This window comes from Vidua macroura, chromosome 1 (genome assembly GCF_024509145.1).
Source record: "Vidua macroura isolate BioBank_ID:100142 chromosome 1, ASM2450914v1, whole genome shotgun sequence".
In the NCBI taxonomy this organism is placed as follows: Eukaryota; Metazoa; Chordata; class Aves; order Passeriformes; family Viduidae; genus Vidua; species Vidua macroura.
This window is the reverse complement of record NC_071571.1, coordinates 145,668,036-145,687,977: the sequence shown is the minus strand read 5'-3', so window position 1 is coordinate 145,687,977 and position 19,942 is coordinate 145,668,036. Positions and strand designations below refer to the sequence as shown.

The following is a 19,942-nucleotide window of genomic DNA, read 5'->3' as shown; positions in this document are numbered from 1 at the left end:
GTCTCCTTCAAGGCTGATTAAACCAGATGACACAAAGCATCTCCTGTGCCCTAAATTATCTTGCATCCATTGCAGAGATTTAAAAAATGTTCTGCCATTTTGACACATCACGTACCTTTAACAGAAATCCCTACAGGAAAGAATGTCAGGAATTTTAAAGGTATTTGCCTGCCAAGATAACAGCAGATTTGCATTACTAAATATCCAACTTGAGTACCTATTGGGAATAGCTGCTTTTCTTGTGCACAGGTGTCATCAAATGGAAAATCATACTCTCCACTATCTTCTCCTGATTGGAACTGATCCTTTAATCTTACAGGGCATGTGTTCTCTGTTATCCTTGACAGTTCCTATTCATCTGCCCCAAAGATCCATTCAGACAGATTACGGTCAACTGCATCCCGTATTATGTTAACAGACAAACAAAAAAAAATCCTCTCTAAACAAGTCATACAGTCCTATTTTGCCAGAAAGGGCAAGTATTAGCTGCTTCAGGTAGATGAACTGCTGGGAATACAGCAGGGGGAAGATGACAGAATTGGTTAAAGCTTTGTGTAACAGCTCAGTGGGCAGCATACCCGTATACTGGAATTTTCCTCCTAAGAGGATTAGATTTCTGTAGGTGATGTATTTTACTGATTGTAACAAGTGTATGTAGTTTTGTTTTTGCAAAAGACAGTAAAGGGTATTTTTAGTATGGTGCATTTACTTCAGTTAAAATCAAGTCACATCTTAACTCCTTTTTTTCCCCCAAATTACATTTCTTCTAATAAAGAATATCTACGGAAAATTGAAAAACATTCTATTGCTGGATTAAGAAATGCCAAACCTTTGGCATTTGTTAATTTGTTCAGCCTTCCATTGAGATCCGCTGCACATATGTAGCAAAAGTGCACAATTAGGTCTCTCAATTTCAAAGGAACAGCAGAACCAATAATGCAAGTTTCTGGGGAGAGGGCCACTAATGATCCCTGAATTCTTTCTCAGTGCCACACATGCAAGTAATCCTTAAAGTAATAATGATAAATTGGTACCGAGGATCAGAAAGCATAACTGAGTATGCATGTATGGGAATATATAAAATATTCTGTTCATGCATCATGTTTGCTGAAAGAATATTGTCTGTTAATACTCCAAACCCCTCCACACACGATGTGATAACTGACAAGAATGGAAATGCAGCTGTTACACTTGTGAAGTTTCACCAGATTTCTAGATCTCTGAATCTGTCTAATCTATTCACCATTGCAAATCCATGCTAAGTATGTCTCAATAGTTTCTGTTGACACAATATAAAATTTTTTTTCAGGTAAAATTAATGTAACATTTTTTGACTTTCATGAAGCAATTAGTGAGATTGATCTGTAAGATTTTATTGCAAGTTATTATTTGAGAGTTTCTAGCTACTGCATGTAGACATAACCATAGAGATTTTCTACCTAAGGCAAGGAGAATTAATGTCAATCCAAATCTGTACCAGGAGACTTCAGATTTCTACTATCTTCTTTATATTTAAACCCCTCAATAACTGAATAGACCCTGCTCTCTCAGTTTTGCAAAGAAGTAGCAGCATGTTGCCTGATATTACAGTGTGTCATGAAACAAGCCTTCAGGTGGGGAACTGAACCTGCACCTTCATGTTAGCATTGTAATAAGAGGCCCTATCTATATTTCCAGAATTTCTTTAAAAGCTATGAAAGAGCTGAACATTGTTAGAAGAAACTATTTTCTAATCAGAAGCTAAGTCAGGTTTTTCAATCCAGTACAATGCAACAGACTATCTCAAATTTTCACTCTAACTGTTCTGTCATTGACAATGTGAAGCTGATTAGATAGAGTGCTCCCTTTTTGTTCAGGAAAAACAGCTTGAAACTGCATTTTCTGCATCTCTAGTTCTTAAAAAATACTAAACCTTTACAGCAGTCATTTCTAGAAAGACACATTTGGCAATTTGTCCTCAAAGTGGAAAGCTTGAAACTGCATTTTCTGCATCTCTAGTTCTTAAAAAATACTAAACCTTTACAGCAGTCATTTCTAGAAAGACACATTTGGCAATTTGTCCTCAAAGTGGAACACAAAAATGCTGACTACAAAGACTCTCTATTCATAGAGGACATAAAATTCAGAGTAACTGGTCATTATCTACTCATTTCAGTGCATAATGCAGCATATGGCATGCTGAGGTGCACACAGACCAACTGGCTCCTTACAGTCATAGCATGTAAGAAATGAAAATAGGCTGGAAATAAACTTTAGGCTTCAGATCAGCCTCAGGAAAAGCAGCTATGACACCTTCTCAAATGCCAAACCAAGCACTACCTCTAGTCTGTGGAATCAGGAATAATTCATAGGAAACTTCCCTGAGACTAAAATGATTCAAAAGGTTCAAACCACTGCAAATGATGATAAAGTTTTGAGATAAACCCACTAAAAGAATTGAGAAGCGGTCAGAAAGCAGATGCAGTATAGTACCAAGTAGTCCATCCAGACTGTGTAGTAATGAGGTGTCCACTGTGATCATAGGTATTCTAGAGGAATGCAAATTTTAAATCTAGGAAAGAATGAGTGGTTTTATTTAAAACACTCAACTTTGCAACATAAACTCCTCTCAGGTTGATATAACAGATACAGAAAGTAAGGGAATGGTACAGTTCTTTGTAGTCAATGTTTTTCAGGATAAACAAGGGGTTATAAAAGTTTTCTGCCTTCAATACCAACCCTATTTTTTTTTTTTTAACACTAGTAACTTGGCTATCAAAACAAGCTATCAAAATGGCTTTTGATAGCTTGAAGGTCTTTCAGTGTATAAATAAAATACTTAATCTTTGTGGGAAGAACTAGGCCATCTAAGAGAATGTACTCCAGTACCTGGGATGTACCTTGAAAAATCTACAAGAAGAAGCAAGCAGGTCCCCTCATCACCAGGAAAAGCCAGGGTTTGAAAGTGGTATCACTGAGTGTTAATACAAGAGGTATAATTTGTATTGTGTTTTTGTGCATAATGTGCATACTGTGTGCAGATCTGCCACTCACTCCTAAATGAGTTGTTAAAGATATTCATCAAAGAATATCAAAATAGGTCCTGGGAGAAAATGGCAGGAAAACATAAATTGTAACTTTATGGGGCACAGTATTCCTTTGTGATACTTGTACTTTACTTGGTTCGTCTCTCCACTGATTGTAACACTCATCTATGGGACATTAATAGCCTAGATAAAGTTTCACATTGGGAAAAAAAAGGCCAGCTGAAGGAACAACTCATGTAAATTATTGTATTTCACTTGTAAAAATCAGTAAAGCAGGAAATGCATTCCTCCATAACTGCCTTCAAGTTTATAGACAGAGGAGAGAGAAGAGAGATTAAAAGAGAGGCAATTATTTTAAGAAATATGAATGGAAACCTTTGAGTTGAAAAGTAGGGAAAAAATTTAATGCAACAGAATTGAGGATGAAATAAAGAAAACCTCTTAAGATCTTCAACAAATTTTCAACTTACGCAAAAACTGGTCTGACAGCATTATTCATATTTCCATAGGTTGCTCGTCCCAGTAGTTCCCTGAAACAATTCTCAGCCAGCACAGAAGGATTTTCTTCTTTTACTCCTACTGTAGGAGAGGATGGGGGGCCTATTCTGTTGAAATAAGACAAAATGCATTGATTATATTACTGACTAATATTCACCTTTTCTTTACTGTATCCGCCCTTGGTATTAAAACATTCATGAGTCACAATCTTGAACTAGGCAAGAACTGCACTTCAAATATGCATCAAACCAGAATTCTGAATAACATATTTTATTCTCTTATAGTAGGACCATAGATCATCATCTGTTCACTCAGTACTGACCACTGTATTATAAATATTTATATGGCAAACACAAAAGCTGCTAATATTCACTTAACTTGTTACCTACCACATTTTGACAAAACACTATGTATTGCTAATAATGAAGAAAGGCTGTGAAACTACTAAAAAAATTTAGACAGAATCTTAGTAATATTTTTCAGATTAATGATCTCATTCACCTGCCCTACTGAGTCCATACTGTGTGGGTGAGCATTAAATGAAACTCCAATACTTCTGCAGAAACAGATGGCTTGTGAATTGAAAAAAAAAAAAGTCAGACTGAACTGATGAGAACATTATCACCTACACAGTCACCTCTAAACAGACAGTGCAGAAGTTGGTCACCCTCCACCTGAGTGTCTTCCATCATTACTATGGACAGGGCACTGCTGAGCCCCTCCCTATGGGCACCCTGGTGAACACAGATTTCAGAAAGAAAGCAAACAGCTCCCCTTGAGGTACTTCCATTACTTAGCAAGAGTCACTGGACCTACAAGTGGAAATCTTTTTTTTCTTTCACAAAATACATTATAGGAACTTAAGTGATGATTAATTCATTTACATTAACATTACGCATCTTTAATTTTAGACTGCAGAAACCAGTACACTAAACCCTTAAACATAATTTCACTTCTGCAGTGCAAGCTTGTGTGTTAAATACATTTGAAAGCGTCAACTAAGAGCATTCAGTTTGCTTAAACATCATAAAAGCTTTAGAGCATTATAGGAAGTTACAAATTGAAATATCAGTAGTCAAACAAACATGTTAACATTGTAGTTGTAATATATCTTTTGATGGCAAAAGATTTTCTAGTGTTCCAATACTACTGAAATCTAAAATTGGCCATATGAAAATCCTGTTGCGTCTGGAAACATCAGTGTTTCAGGAGTTACCACAACAATGCTAGCTTGTCAGATTTTAATAACAGAAGAGCCTCAGGAACCCTATTAATAAGGAGAAATGGTTTTACAAGTGCAACATTATTAGAATTTTAAAAGGTATGACAATTTGTATGTAATCCACCATGAGTACCACAAAACTCCAGCTTTATCAACTGCTGTGCCACCCATCCTCCCTTTTTTTCCTTCCCCTTGTACTGCCTGGACTCTGATCTAGGGAGATAGGCACCCTTCTCAGCCCTGAGAAAGTACAAGACATGGTGTAGGACTGTCATTTCCATTGCTGTTTTGACACAGATTCCCTAAAATACAACAGCATTACAAAGGTGGGTGTGTGAGGAGGAAAGACGAAAGCAGGAAGCATAGCACTCAGAGCTTAGCCTGTCTGAAAGAATTCCAGTTAAAATGAAGTAAAATAAGTCATGTTTTAAGTGCTTGTATATGCAAACCTACAGAAGGTGACTTCTCAGCACTTCTTGGGAGTCTTTTTTTAAGATGAATCTTCCTAGTATAAAATGTTACTCTTTGACTGCATCAAAATGTCTAAAATTATCCTGTGTCATCTGTGGGAGTAACATTTTATTTGAACTTTAACAGCACCTACCTCAAGGTATTTCTCAGTAAGCATTCCTTGGAATTGCAGATAATAGACAATGGATACTGAATACTCTCTTTAGTTTTATAGGAAAGCACTGTACAGCCTCTTAAGCTTCTAGATCCAAATTAGTATATCATACTCATTTTGTTTCACTGATTTGGTTTTTACATGAATATCAGAAAACGTCTGAGAAATCCAATTGCAACAGTTAAGAAAAAAACAGTAGTATTCCTCTGCATCTAAACCTTTTGTACTACCACAAGAGGGCTGAAAATGTGCTTTACAATGAAATGGGCAAGGACAACTCCCTTTAGCTGCTCTATTGGCTTTTTTGTGGGTAATCTCTATCAGAAGTGGCAACAAGAAACTGGAAGGAGGATGTGTTGAAGTACAGCAGTTTCCATAGCAAATACCTAATCACAGACTTAAACTAGCTCACAGTAACTCAGAAACTTAAGTATGGGACTTCTTAAATGTCACATAGCCAGGACTGGTCAAAGATACGACAGGACATGTAAATAAGACTTAACCACCATTTTTGAGCAGAGTAGGTACAGGAATGTTTGTCTATGATTCACACACCCTGAGCAAGAAATAAATTCTAACTTTCCTCTAAAATAGAATTTGTATGAATATTACAGATTTATCAGAAGAATTTGAAGTCAAGTTTACATTAAGTGCTAGTGTCCCTCTGCCAGAAATAAGGCTGGTAGGTTTAGCTCCACAGTTATGAAGAATATGTCACAAAGTAAGGGAATTACTAATTTCATACATCCCTTCCCTATTTTGGAGACGCACATAAATAGATATACACATGGCATAATGTCTGATAGGCACATAACTAGAATGTGCACTGAGATATATGAACAAATAATGACATCCACAAATACAATTATATTTTTAAAATGTTATTTAAATAGTAAATTATTGACTCCAGGAAGTGTCTCATCTTGTATGTACTCAAAAGAATCTTGAATTAAGCTGTGAAGTTCCACGAGCTAAAATTACATTGACTTCCAAGGTAAGTACCTACATGTACTTCAGCTTTAAACAAAAAGAGTTTTTCTTCTATGAATTTAAGTTGGGGGTATTTTCTGGAATTTCTGCTATTTCTCAAATAATGCTTTGACTCCATCTGCCAGAACAATATGCTTCTTACTCTTACTCTTCAAGATGTCTCTGTGCTCCACAAATATGAAGTCACACATAAAATAAAATGAGAAATTGTCTGTAACATCATTTAAGACCAGCAGGTAACAATTTACCAACACTGTTTTCAGCTTTTCTGTCATATGCACATCATAAAAGGCCCCTACTTACCACTTGGAAAATCATTAGTCTTTTTTTTTCATGTTCAATGTGCATTATAGGACAAGTTTCAAGCACAACAGTTTAGAAATTTAAGTTGCTTTTTGACAGATTTGTTTTTCTACCACTACTATTGCCTTGCTCCACAGATGATAAAAATCATTCCTGCAGTACCTATAAACTGATCCACTTTACGTGGTTAATCCAAATCCTACTTCAGTCAGTTTTTCTATCAGTAGTTAATTTAATTCTGCTATAAAAAGGAAAGTGTATGCCCGAGGGCACTGTAAAGAGTAGCAAAGGAAAGGGCCCACCTGCAGTTAGAAACCCTGTAAGAATAAGCAAAGGCAAACCAGGATCTCCTTGTTCAAACAGCAGCTTCAGAAACCTTTCTCTCTTACTCAGTTCACTCCTCAGATGTAAAATTCAAATGGATATTTCTATAAATATTGTGTGGGACCTCACTTATATACAGTAAATAGATAAGGCATGGACAGACAGGCAACTATTGATTTTAGCTATTTGGTCTGAAAATTTGTTTTAGAGATGAGACAGGTACTGGCAGTCAGAAATAACACAACAAAAATATAGCTAAGGAATTGAAAAATAAATGCCAAAACTCAAGTGAAAGAAAGAGAAACCGACAGATCTAGAAAGGTGAGTGAAAGCATGAAGAGCTTGTTGTTATAGGAAGGCTGCTGAGCCTCTTAGAAGGCAAGTTTTGAAGCAGCCAGAATTGGACACGGAATTAATATTTCATTTGCTTGCACTGCTGAAGCTTGTTTTATGGAAATTTCCCAATGCTACCAATAAATGGTTTTTACACCTACATAGTGTTTAAACAGGAACCAAAAAAAAGTGACTTTTCAATTGTAAGGTCACTAGCATCTCCTCAACCTTAACTGTCACACAGATCTTTTCGAATATCTTTTTGCAAATGTGGCAAGTAATATGCCTAGGAGTCACTGAAAGCAAAAAAGAGAAGGTGATCTACATAAAAATAAAACTTTAATTCCTTACTCTAAGTACCGTTTCAGCAAGGACAAGCAGTTCTTACTAATGGCTAAAGCAATTAAAACCTCAATTTCTAACAAATCTAAGTAGCAAAATCATTTGAGTCACCTAAAAGCCTTTGCTTACTCATCTCTGCATCTGATCCACTAAAACACAGAGTTTACAATTTTTATCAGGCCAAAACATGGATATATAATTTCTAGAATAACTTTTAGGCCAATAGAATCTTGAACAAGTGAATAAACGTGGTTGAAAAGATTTTAAGACAAGAAACATTAAGAACCATTACACAAACCTATACTATCAATTTCAAGGAGCCTCAGCTAGTTAAGGTGAGTTGTTGCTTCCACTGAAAAGAAAAAGGATATCTGTCATAAAAACTTAGCCTAGAGATTGCTTAAAAAAAACACGCCAGTGACAAGGAATACAATTACCTGTCAATATCTTCTATTTTCTGCATGTTGAACAGCAGTGATGGCACTATCTTGTCCATATGCTGAGGTTCCCATATAGTTGCTCGAAGCTCATCATTAACTGCTTTTCGAACCACTCCCTGAATGCCCCTGATTCCAGCGATTCGGATCCTGAGGAAGGAAAGGCGGAGTTACTGAAGCTGAGCAACACAGCAGCTCCCAGTAGAGCTCTGGGCAGCAGTAATTAAGTACTGTGGAATTCCAGTAGGTTCTCACAAGCAACAACTGGGAAAACTGGCCAACCATTAAGATTGCCCATGCTTCCTTTGAACACCTTTAAAGCCAGTAAGGAAGCTGACAAAACAAACAACTGAACAGAAGATGGCCTGTAAGGATAAAGCTGACACTACTCAGTGAAGACTCAAACTTTGTACATCACCTCTGACAAAATTCCCCTGGATAAAACCTACCAACTCTACCCAATCTACCACCCATCAGTTGAAACGTCACACAATCTCAGCCTATTCCAGAGTTGAAGAAAAATGGGAAACTACCACAACACAGCTGAAGTAATATCTAGCACAGCCATGTGACTGTGCCATTAGAAGTCGTAATTAAGGCTATGGATTAGTCAGAAAAGATCTTCAAAGATTTCTGAAAGATTTACAAAATGGAAAGCAAAGGATAATTCTGTCTACTTAAGCCTAATGGACAAAAGGAACCACCACTTCATTCTAAAACCATTTGAATGAAATCAACTGAGAACTAACCAACAACAATGAAATAATAAAAATAAAAAATTTACATAAGTTCAAAAAAAGACTTGGTCTAACCGTTAGCTACTGTCATCATTTTATTAAACAAAAATAGCTTGCAGGAGAATCTGTGCAATGACATGAATAGCAAAATACTATTTTTTGAAGTGATAATAGCAAATTATCCATTATAATAAATGGTAGGAAGAGAATTTACTTCCTGAAAACAAGTAGAAGCTAGTATAGCTATCAAATGAAGTAAGTACAAGCCTCACTAAAATTTTTAATTATTTATCTGAAAATCCACCCCTCATTTTTTAAATCATGATTCAGGTATGGACGAAACTTAACAAGACCTTGCTCAGTCAAATTCACTGAATTAAAACATTTCTAAGATGAACTACAGAGGTAATCAAGTTCTGTAATTATTTTTGTTTGGATTTCAATTTGTAAATACCTACATCTGTAGCTGCTTATATCTTAGCTATTTCTGAATGAAGTTTTGTGCATTCAAGATGAACACAATTTCATTCTAGATCTTTTGAGATAGTTTCAATAGGATTACACACAAAGCAGGAGAGAAGAGGGATGTACAAACAAGGAGAAAAACTGCTGCTGGGAAGGACACATCCTTCAGGGGGGAGCTGCAGGAAAACAAACTGTGGCACTTACATAAGAATGGGAAAAATAGAATTCCCATTCATGGAGGCTCTTGAGTTTGACATACATGAGCACACTTCAGACATTTAAGAAATCACAGTTTTAATGAGTAATTCTCAAAGAACAGACTTGCTTTTGCTTTTCATATAAATGTAGCCTCGTTAATATCTCAAGTAAGTTATGAACTCGTACATTTACAGTTATAAGTGGTGTCTTTCTGGAGAAAATCCACACAATCTAACATGCATTATTAAGGTAAAATTACACCTAAATATCCTAGGAGTTCCAGCTACCTAAGATTTGCAATATTCAGTGCTACTCAAAAAGTCAGACTGTCATTTTCTTCATATGGAATGAACTAGTCCAATAAACACCCTAATAAAAGCTGTATTACAGACAGTATTAATGTGTCAACAGTTTTCAGTAATTCCTGCAGAATGACACTTACTCATTTTGTATTTCTGGATCAGGATCACAGGAATGACACATGGCACTGAACCGGGACACAAAGAAGTCGTAGCGTCTGTGATATGAAGGTGTGTCTTCTTCAATGTTGGCAAATTTGACAAACTGGAAAAATGAAATACATTTTAAAAAGCTGTTAATACCAATTTCCTATAGAATAATGAGTAATACGCTTAATTTAAGCTTATTTTAACAAGTAACATGAAGTAACTGCATTAAGAACCCAATTTTTACAACACTTAGAACTTCAGAGAAGAAAAATCTGAATAGGAGGATTTTCTTTTTAAACTCTTCCCACAAGAACTTCATTTAGATAGCAATGGAAGCGTGAAACTGTATGAAATGCAACATAGTATGCACTATGGAAACATCTAACATTTCAACAGTGAGTCATCAACTGACAGAATCATTTAGGTTGGGAAAGACTCTTGGGATCATTAGGTCCAACCATTTCCCTAACACTGTCAAGTCCACCACTAAACCTTGTTTTACATAACTCCAGGGATGGTGACTCAGCCACTTCCCCAGGCAGCCTGTTCCAGTGGTGATAACTCCTTCAGACAATAAATTTTCCCTAATATTCAGTCTAAACCTCCCTTGACACAACTTGAAGCCATTTCCTGTTGTCCTTTCTCTTTCAGCTTGGGAGGAAAGCCTGATACCTATTGGAAACCAGGCAAGCCCTGACGGGAAGAAATGATGATGTCAGGCTCCAGACCAGAAGGCTGAAGGATGGCTTTATTAAAACTATACTATTACTCTTTAAATAGTATATTAATGTTAATATACTATTTAAAGAGATACTATCCTCATCTACATACTTACTTCTTACTTACCTATCTAACTAACTACAAACTTGTGACTCTCTGCTGAGAGTCCGAGACACAGCTGGATCCGATTGGTCATTGAACCCAAACAACCTTCACCAGAATCCAATCAAGCAATCACTTCAGGTAAACAATCTCCATACCAAATTCCACATGGGGAAAACAAAGGAGCAAAAATAAAGACTGTTTTCTCTTCTTCTCTCTGTGCTTTTCCTGAGAGACAGAATCTTGTCTCTCTGTCCAGAGAATGTCAATGTCACAGACACCCATCCTGCTACACGCTCTCTCAGGCAGTTGTAGAGAGCAGCTCAAGCAATCAAACACAACCATGTCACTACCAGGTTACCTAGTAACATTCTGATGTACCAAATTCAAGGGAAATAAACTTGGAGACATTCTGTCAATTCTATCGTGATAGAAGGGAAAAAGGAGGAGTTGGGGAATTATAATCCAGTCAACTCTAGTCCATTCACAGAAAAACACTAAAACTGTCAATTTGCCAACATCTAAAAAGTCTCAAAGGGGTAAGTAACAGTCAACATAGATTTGTCAAGAATAAATCACAGCAATCAATCTTATTCCTACAACAAGTAAATAACTATTGTGAATCCAGATGAAGCAGCATCTGTCAAAACTTCAGTGATACTTCTGACAAAACAATACAAAAAATTCTCAAAGGAAAGCTAGAAAAACACTGTCAAAAGAACACTTCCCATAAGAGAGATGTACAAGAGTTTGGAAATAATAAGGAAACACTTGTAAATCATCACAGTACAAAAATATTATTTGAGCTTCACTAGAGACTTAAATGAGCAGACTGGACTCATTGAATTTGCAAAGAACACTAAGCTGGCCAGAGCTGCAGGCAACTTCATGCCTGGTTTTTGAGCAATTGGAAATAGGACCTGAAAAACCAAGGAAGCAATTTGGGAATGCTTAATGTAAAACAACATTTTATCCAGAAAGAGCTGAATGAAGAAAAGGAATTTAGTCAATGCCAATATAATGGCATGGAAAACAGAAGAATATACTAAGATACATCTGCATTACTCATGGCACCAATGAAGAAACTTTTTCCATTTAACTGGGCCAAATAAACCCTTAAATGAAATGGTGCATCCAGCTGAAACATCACAGTCTAAAATGGTGAATAACTGATACAGTTCTCCAATTATTCAAGAGATGGACAAAGCTTTAGATAAACATCTGTAAAAGAAGAACAAAATACACTAAATTACTTAGACTACAGCTGCCTAAAAGGTATCAGTCTTAAAAGGTACAGAAGACAGCTATAAAAACATAATATATAGTTTTCTTTGTCCAATGGTAATAAGCAAAGCAATAATAGGCTTATATTGAAGCAAAGCCTAAGTTAGCCATCAAAACTCCTCCTTTCTAAAGCAAGCAGACTGCCTAAAGACCTTTTGGATTCTCCATCACTGACAGTTCTAAGAACAGACCACAGAGGGAAATAAAAAGCAAAACAAAACATTGTCAGAAAGGTCAAACACCGTGCTCGCGCTGGCTCTGCCCTGAAGCGGAGTGATGTTTATTAAGATCCCTTTGCTTTTACTCACACCATTTTAATCAATTCCTAAGCACAGGCTGAGGCATTTCCTTTGTATTTTTCATTATGTAGAACCTGCTTTCATCAGCACATTACCCATAGACATCCAGACAAGCCCAAAGCACTTGAGCATAATCTACAGCACGCTGTTTTGTGGAGGGTTTGAGGTTTTCAAGGTGAAGTGAAAGCTGTGTATTTTAGAAAAAAAAACCTACAATTTTTTTCCTACTCTTTTGTTTAGTGTTTTTTTCTGTTTTATCTAGAACACTTACCCCTTTCAGCTGTACTACCAGTTCACCCTCTAAAAGCTACAGGAACATATAGTAGTTCATAAAACTACATTCTCAGCTGTTACTGAAAATGGAGCAAAACTGTAGAGTATGAGTCCATTTACAAGTCCTTCTGTTAGGAATATCCTGTATCTCAGGTGGTAAAAAAGTGACAGAAGTCAAAATCTAATTCTGTATGGTCCACTGCCACAGCACCCATATGTTTTCCCCAACAGAGTAAGTTATAAAAAATGATCATTTCCTTCCCAAGAGACCCTGGCAAATGCTTCATATGTACTGTGGCTCCCTAGTTTGTTTCATGAATTGTTACTACCAAAACAGAAATAGATTTTCTTTTTCAGACAAGAATTGCATTAGTCCTTACATCTCAATAAGACCAAAGATTTAATAAACCCTCAAACAATATTATCTTAATATTTTCCAGCCATTCAAGTACTCAAGTCTACAAATGCTTACCCAGAAAACCTCTGTAAAAGCATGGAAAGGAATGGAAACAAAGTCTGAAGAAGACAGAGCAGTGTGGGAGTGGTTGTGAGAATGAGAATATTAATTCATGTTGCTAATTCATGTTGCATTTAGTATCAGCCTTTAATATTATTCTTATCTGAAGAACTAATTATTGGATTGACAGGATCTCCCAACAGGAAAGCTTAATACACTGTAATAACTGTTTTGCTAGCAGAAAGATTTATTGTACCAAGAAACTGCTTTGTAAGAACAAATGATGAATTTAGGCCAAGCAAGTGTCAGGGACTCCCTCATTCTGAGTAGTTCTCCTGTATCAGGGTGCACAGGGATACAAACACATGAAAGTCACACCTTTCAAAACGGTATGCACAGTAAGAGATCCAGAAAGGGCAAAGGTTTTTTAATGTCCTCATGTGCATAACAAAACAATTTCACCCACTGAACATACAGCATTTCTGAAGCACAATCCAGGATTAGTATTCACATGACTGAGCATTTAGGCCAGAGGAAAGCTGTCTGTGGTAACAGTTTTGAGTTGTGCACTGTCATCCAGTAAAGTGTAAAATTCCATTCCATCATAGAAATTTTAAGTTTTTACAGTAGACATCAGTCTGTACTTTGCAGTGGTGGTGTTGTTATTGTTGTTAAAGAATATTTTACTCCTAAGCACATATTTTCAAACTTCAAATATAACAATTATTCAACCTAAAAAAGGATAAAACTCTTATGAAAGAAAGTCCAAGCACTTGCCTAGGAATTATAAGCAAAGCTTCTATAGATGTAAACATGTCATTCAGTCACTGTAAATTCTTTCAAGCATCCAGTTGTAACTTATGGAAGTTTTACCAGCACAAGCATCTTCTATATTTCATAATACAGAAGGTACAGAAAGGAACTTACATTGGTAGTACCTTATTTACATTTATTTTGAAACCAATAAAATTCAATCAGTGTAAAAACATATAAATCTATCACAAAGTAAAGAAAAAACGTATTATTTATTCAGAAGATGTTTGCTCCAGACTGAGTAGAGAAATTTGGACCATATTACCAGGAAAAGAGAGATTGTGCAAGCCCTGTAAGTATTAAATCCTACAAGTTCTCAAGGACAAAATTTCTTCTATGCATTTATGTTGTTTTATCATTATTACGTAGCAAGTACATTAGGAGAAAAATTGTAACCTTTAATGGTCCCTGGATGTCTTTAAAGAAGGTCAGTTTTATTCAAGAATAATCACCATGTATCATATTTGAGTTTGAGCTATGTTATTTAAAGTATCTCCCTGGAAGAACACTAGGCTCGACCTGAGAATTATTTTTTTCATATCTGAGCTCCCCAGTTTGTCTTCTGCAGCCTGCAATTTTCTCTTGTTTCAAACACAGAAAGACAGTGCTGATATTGGCAGTTAGCACCTTTTATAGGCCAAAGTGCTGTATTTCATTATTATGAAACTGTCACATGGGAAGTCATGATCTCCTATAAACATAAGACTCTTACAAACCACACAGTACAGCCTTAATGAGAATGAGAAGTGTGAATGTTCTGTATGCACTACAACAAACAAATGCCAGAAGGACAGCACATCAATTTTCCTAAAGAGATAGCTTCAAACACTGGATACATTAACCTCACACTGGATACATTAACTTTACAAAGACAGTATGAAAATAATCACAAGGTTTTCAGCAATGAAAACTAGTAATTTAGCTTTTTTAGTAACACGTGGGGTATTACTAAATTACTGACACTTTCAGTTTTATTAGAATGGGATGGATAATTTCACATTCTATTTTAGTTTGTGCCCCTTGGATAAAAATTCTCCTGCCCACCACATGTTTTGTCACAGTTGTGTAACAAAATCAGCAATAGAATGTTGGCTTACAGGGCCACAGTAGTGTAGCCATGGAACTGCAAAACCAGAGAGCACAAGTGCAAGTTGGGGAAGCAATACTCAACTTGGAGTGACCCTAAAGGACTCACTCAAATTCTAGCAGATGAGACACACAATTTCTAACATAATTTAATAACCCACAAAAAAGTGTGCTCTGTGTTAATCTATCTCCCTGAGATTTAAGTCCTATTAAAAAGACAGAGGAGGCATCCTAGAAAAGGAATTGTTCCATTGTGTATTAAATCACCACCAGCACATAATTCTGTATTTGTACATGGAATGAAAGAAGCATCTTGCAGTAAGGGTAAGTTTCCACTGCCTACTTCCAGATTAGCAAGCTGTAGACAAGACAAACAAGCAAGTACTCTGCTGGGAATATTAACTCTGACATAGCTTAGTTTCAAAGTGTTGACATTTTATACTATTTTTACATACATATGCATTTAATTCTGCCCAAACCAACTGCTTTTATAAGCCAACACTAACAAATATGAAAGTCTTGTCTCAGGCACTGGTTGATCACTTTTCCACATGGGAGTTTGTTTATCTTTCTTTAAATTACAAATGATGACAACCAGCAATAACAGCCACCTTCTCATGCACAGGAAGCTCAACACTCATTGGTGGGATCATTACTTCACTGTTCCTACAAAGAAACTGCCTTTATAAAAGGAAGCACCCTATCAACTAAAGAAGCATTTGTGGTACATTATTAAAATGTGGTAATGCTGGGTTCCACATATTATCTGCTATTTTTCACATGAAACCCCAATATCTTACTGACAAAATACAAATAATTCACTCTATCAGTATTCCAAATTAGCTTAAAATGTTTTGTATTTAACTGAGTCTTGTAAACATGGATTAAGATGAAAGTTTTACTAAGTTCTGTATCCAATTGCTCTTGACCAGCCGTCCACTAAAGCAATTTTCTGAACCTTCTTTAGAAACTTTAGAAATAGACATAAACTGGATATAGATTAGTAGATATAAGTTGGATCTCTTTTTCCAAAAAAATTTTACCATAAGGTGAAAGATTTTAAAGCTTGTCACTTCTATCCTAGTAAAAACACTGTAGACTGAAGCAATACATTTAATTCTTTGTACATGAGCAATGGAGATGCTTTACATGAACCTCAGTTACTGAAATTCTGCAAGAAAGTTAGAGAAATACAGTATTGTCATAAATTTCTAAGGAAAAGCTTATTGCACTCAACCTTCAGATCCTTAACACATAAGCCAAGGAGATATCACTTTTTCCCACCACATTTTTTCAGTTTCCTGACCAGCATATGCTATCCTAGCATATGCTATCCTAGCATATGGTCTATAAAAACATCTTCCATGCTAGAAAAAGCTATTTTGAACCTCACAGACATTAGCAATTAGAAATTTGGCCTATATAAAAAAATCATAACACCTATTCATTATATCCACTATTGAATTTTACCATTTTTAAGTATCTGCCTTAAATAAATAGATTTACAATTATGTTATTAAAAAAATAAAAAAAACAGCTGCTGTAGGAAATAAGTTAACATAATTTATAAATGCAATATAGAAATGCAACAAATTAATTATATGTAACCTGAAGATCAGGCTTAAAAATGCATAAATAAAACCCAAACAATTATTTATCTAATACAGTTATCTTCAGGTTTGCTTTTCAAAAACAAATCGACTTTTTATCATATATTAAATAAAACTTAAATTCCAAAATTAATTTAAGATGACAAACAGCTAAGTGAAAGCTTTGTTTTTTTCCCTAAAATATAGGGCACCAAGTAGAGTAAGTTCTGCATCCAAAACCAAATACCTGTAAGTCAGCAAAACACAATCAGAAAGCAGTGGGAGCTTCCAAATCTTTCCAAGCCTTTGAACTACTGAAAGATGTTCTGTACTGATATTTGCTTCATTTGAAACCCTTTTAACCAATCACAAGAGTCCCTGCAGCTGAAGCAAAATCTGTGAGGATGAAAAACCCTACAGCTCAAGTAAAGAGGTTTGACTTTTACTTCAAAGACATTCCTGCCTTTCTATCTCAATGAAGCTTTGGATAGAAAATAAAATCTACTTAGAGCCACAATCATACTCCATATATTTTAAATGTAATGAGACTAAATTTGTAGGGGCCTTAAACTGAGTTTTCTAAAAATACGATGTAAAATTTTCCAAAGGTTGCCTGACTTTTCACCAGTTTAAAGACGTTTACTTCATACACAACCCATTCTTCTCTTCTAGACAATACCAGTTTGCACTTCAAAGTGGTTCATCAGCTAAAGCACATGAAGCATTATTCAGTCACCATATATCTCATCTTACTTTCTGGGTTTTGTTCATTTACTTATGGAAAAGAGAAAAGGCTGAATACGACAGTAAACTGTCTTCATTAATCTAACAAAATTTATTTAAGAACACAGTAAGGCAGTACCCTTGGTAACAGACAAGCTGTTACCCTTGTTCCTTCCAAGTCAATACAAATAGTCTTGTATCCTTTGTCTTCATTAGCTCTAGAATGCACCTAGGGAAATTAGCAGAGTTAGGCTAAAATAAGGTCTTGGAATGCTGTTGAAGAGCCATAAAAATTCTCTCTCCTCACAGAGTTTCTCCTCTCATTTAGGGAAACCTTTTTTTTTTGTGAGTTTTATAGAACACAAACACAAATTATCTCCTAATTAAGAAGTCCATTAATCTCCTTTACTCACAAAATACTTAGGAACCAACAGGAATATTGAACAGATTACCCTAAGTAGAGTCCTGTTCAGTAATATGCATTTTGAAGTGACACATGCCTTGTACATCAGGCTGGCACTAACCAATGATTTTAAACAACTGGAAAGTGATGCACACCTTGCCATTTGGCAGCCTAGGAAAAAAGTTTCAATGTCATTTCCCTAAAAGGACTTGCCCAGGTATTATTACACAAACAGATCAAAAGAAGCAGGGTAGCCTGGCTCAATTATATTTAAATAAATAAGTAAAATTTTATATGTATAATGAGATATAGATCTTATTATCCTAGTAAAGCTGCCCTGCTAGTGGGGGAACAAGGGGACACTTCTACCCTACATTACAGCAAAATTCTCTTTATTTCATTGTAACAAGAAATCCTGCTCTGGGGTAACATCAGTTTACCATGCCCTCCTGTCTTCCTGAACTGCAACTCCATTGAACTTCATCAGCTGGGAACCAAATCCAAAAGCCCAACAGCTTTACTGATTCCACAAAAAAATCCCCCACTGTTAGCAATGGCAATAATTTACATGAAAAGCAAGTACACTATACTCATGTAAAAGCAATAACTCTAAGTGAAAACAGTCCACATCACAATCCTGGAATTCCTGAGATTCTAATTCTACCACCTGGAAAATAGTGGTTAGAAGGCAAGCATGACAGAGCTATACCCTTGATTGTACCCATCACTCCAACTGGAAAACTAGATCTCTAAATCTTCATTTTGACACTCTTAGTTATGCTCTTCAAGCCTGGATCTGAAATATTTAAACTGATAAGAGAATGAGGTGCAATACTCAAAGTTACTTTTCAGCTAACAAGAATCTTTCCGTGTAGCTCAAGCTGCCAGAAAACAAAACACTGTCTTACCCATATATTGGCTCCAGGAGGGCTGCTTAAAGACTGAAAACATGAACTCACAACAAAACTTTCTTGTTCCTTCCAGAAGTTATTTTTGGATGGAATGAGCCCAGACATCAAAAGATTTTGGGATACAGTGAATTTTGGGAAGCAGTTTATCTGCCTCCAGCTGGTATCTGCTCTGTGTTTAGGCCCAAAGGATACACCCTACTACAGACAGCACCATTTCAAGTGATGTCAACTGGCACACCCTTTAAGACGTCTCAAACTACTTTCCCAAGCAAAGATTTACTCTGATCTGATTCAGCATCTGAGCTTACTTACAGAATTAGTCCCAAGGACTTGCAGCTTTGGTTCGCCTGATTCCAGAAGTTTGGCCACCATATGAAGGAAACTTTCCACAAATGGTTTTATGCTTTGAGAATGGCATGCCATTAGGAGTTGGTCCAGTGCCTCCATGGCAATTAAAACATAACTGAAAATTAATTAGAGACACATAAAGATGTATTGCATTTATCATTAATTCAATTAGTTCAACTTAGGATCTTACCACAAAAATAGAAAAGAAAGAATGGAAGGTGCATATTTCCCACTGCATAAAAATGACACTTGGAGCTATTTTCTACATCCGTATTTTCTCTCTTTTTTCTTTTTTTGGGAGGAGATGGGGTGGTATAGAAGGAAGGGAAGCATAGAATTGAGTGCTGGCCATTTACCCTTTCTATAAAGTTATAAAAACAGCTTTGGATGTCATAAAGGCCAAAAAATGGTCGTCTGTGATGGATATTGCTTTTCTTTAACAATTCCTGACACTTCTTAGACTTAATATTTTTCACTTAAATATCTGATTTAGCCAAAAGGGCTGAAAAGAAAGATAATGCTGTTTTCCTGTATCCTGACTGACATTCAAAGGTGTACTGGGCTTACAGCCAGGTTGTGTTAGCAAGGGGCTGCAGAGGTGGTTTCTGTCAGAAACCAGGGGTTGCCCACATGACAGACACAGCCAGCTCCAGCCAGCTCCAAGACTGACTCCTCGTTACCCAAACCTGAGCCCCTCAAGGACCCTGGAAGTGCCCACAAATAAGCAGATATCCACAGTGCAGAGCATGGAGGACCCCCTGCTGGAGCAGGTGGATGTGCCTTGAAGGAAACTGCTGCCCACAGAAAGGCCCTGCTGGAACAGGCTTCTGGTGGCCCCATGGAGAGGAGCCCATGCAGGAGCTTTTCTGGCAGGATCTGTGACCCCATGGGGGACCCACACTGGAGCAGCCTGTTCCTGAAGGACTCTGAGGAAAGAAGCCATGCCAGAGCAGTTCTTAAAGGACTGCCTACAGGGACAGACCCA

General features: G+C 36.4%; 1 protein-coding gene across 4 annotated transcripts in view; it reads right to left on the bottom strand.

The window, feature by feature from the left end:
* Positions 1–19,942, bottom strand: part of EFR3A (EFR3 homolog A) — a 77,550-nt gene that overhangs the window by 32,185 nt on the left and 25,423 nt on the right. For all 4 annotated transcript variants that reach the window (XM_053985948.1, XM_053985929.1, XM_053985938.1 and 1 more), the window contains 4 exons: positions 18,922–19,072; positions 9,943–10,064; positions 8,101–8,250; positions 3,497–3,631 (listed from right to left, as the gene is read on the bottom strand). In XM_053985948.1, coding sequence (XP_053841923.1) covers positions 3,497–3,631; positions 8,101–8,250; positions 9,943–10,064; positions 18,922–19,072 — 558 coding nt within the window. The remainder of the gene's footprint in view (positions 1–3,496; positions 3,632–8,100; positions 8,251–9,942; positions 10,065–18,921; positions 19,073–19,942) is intronic.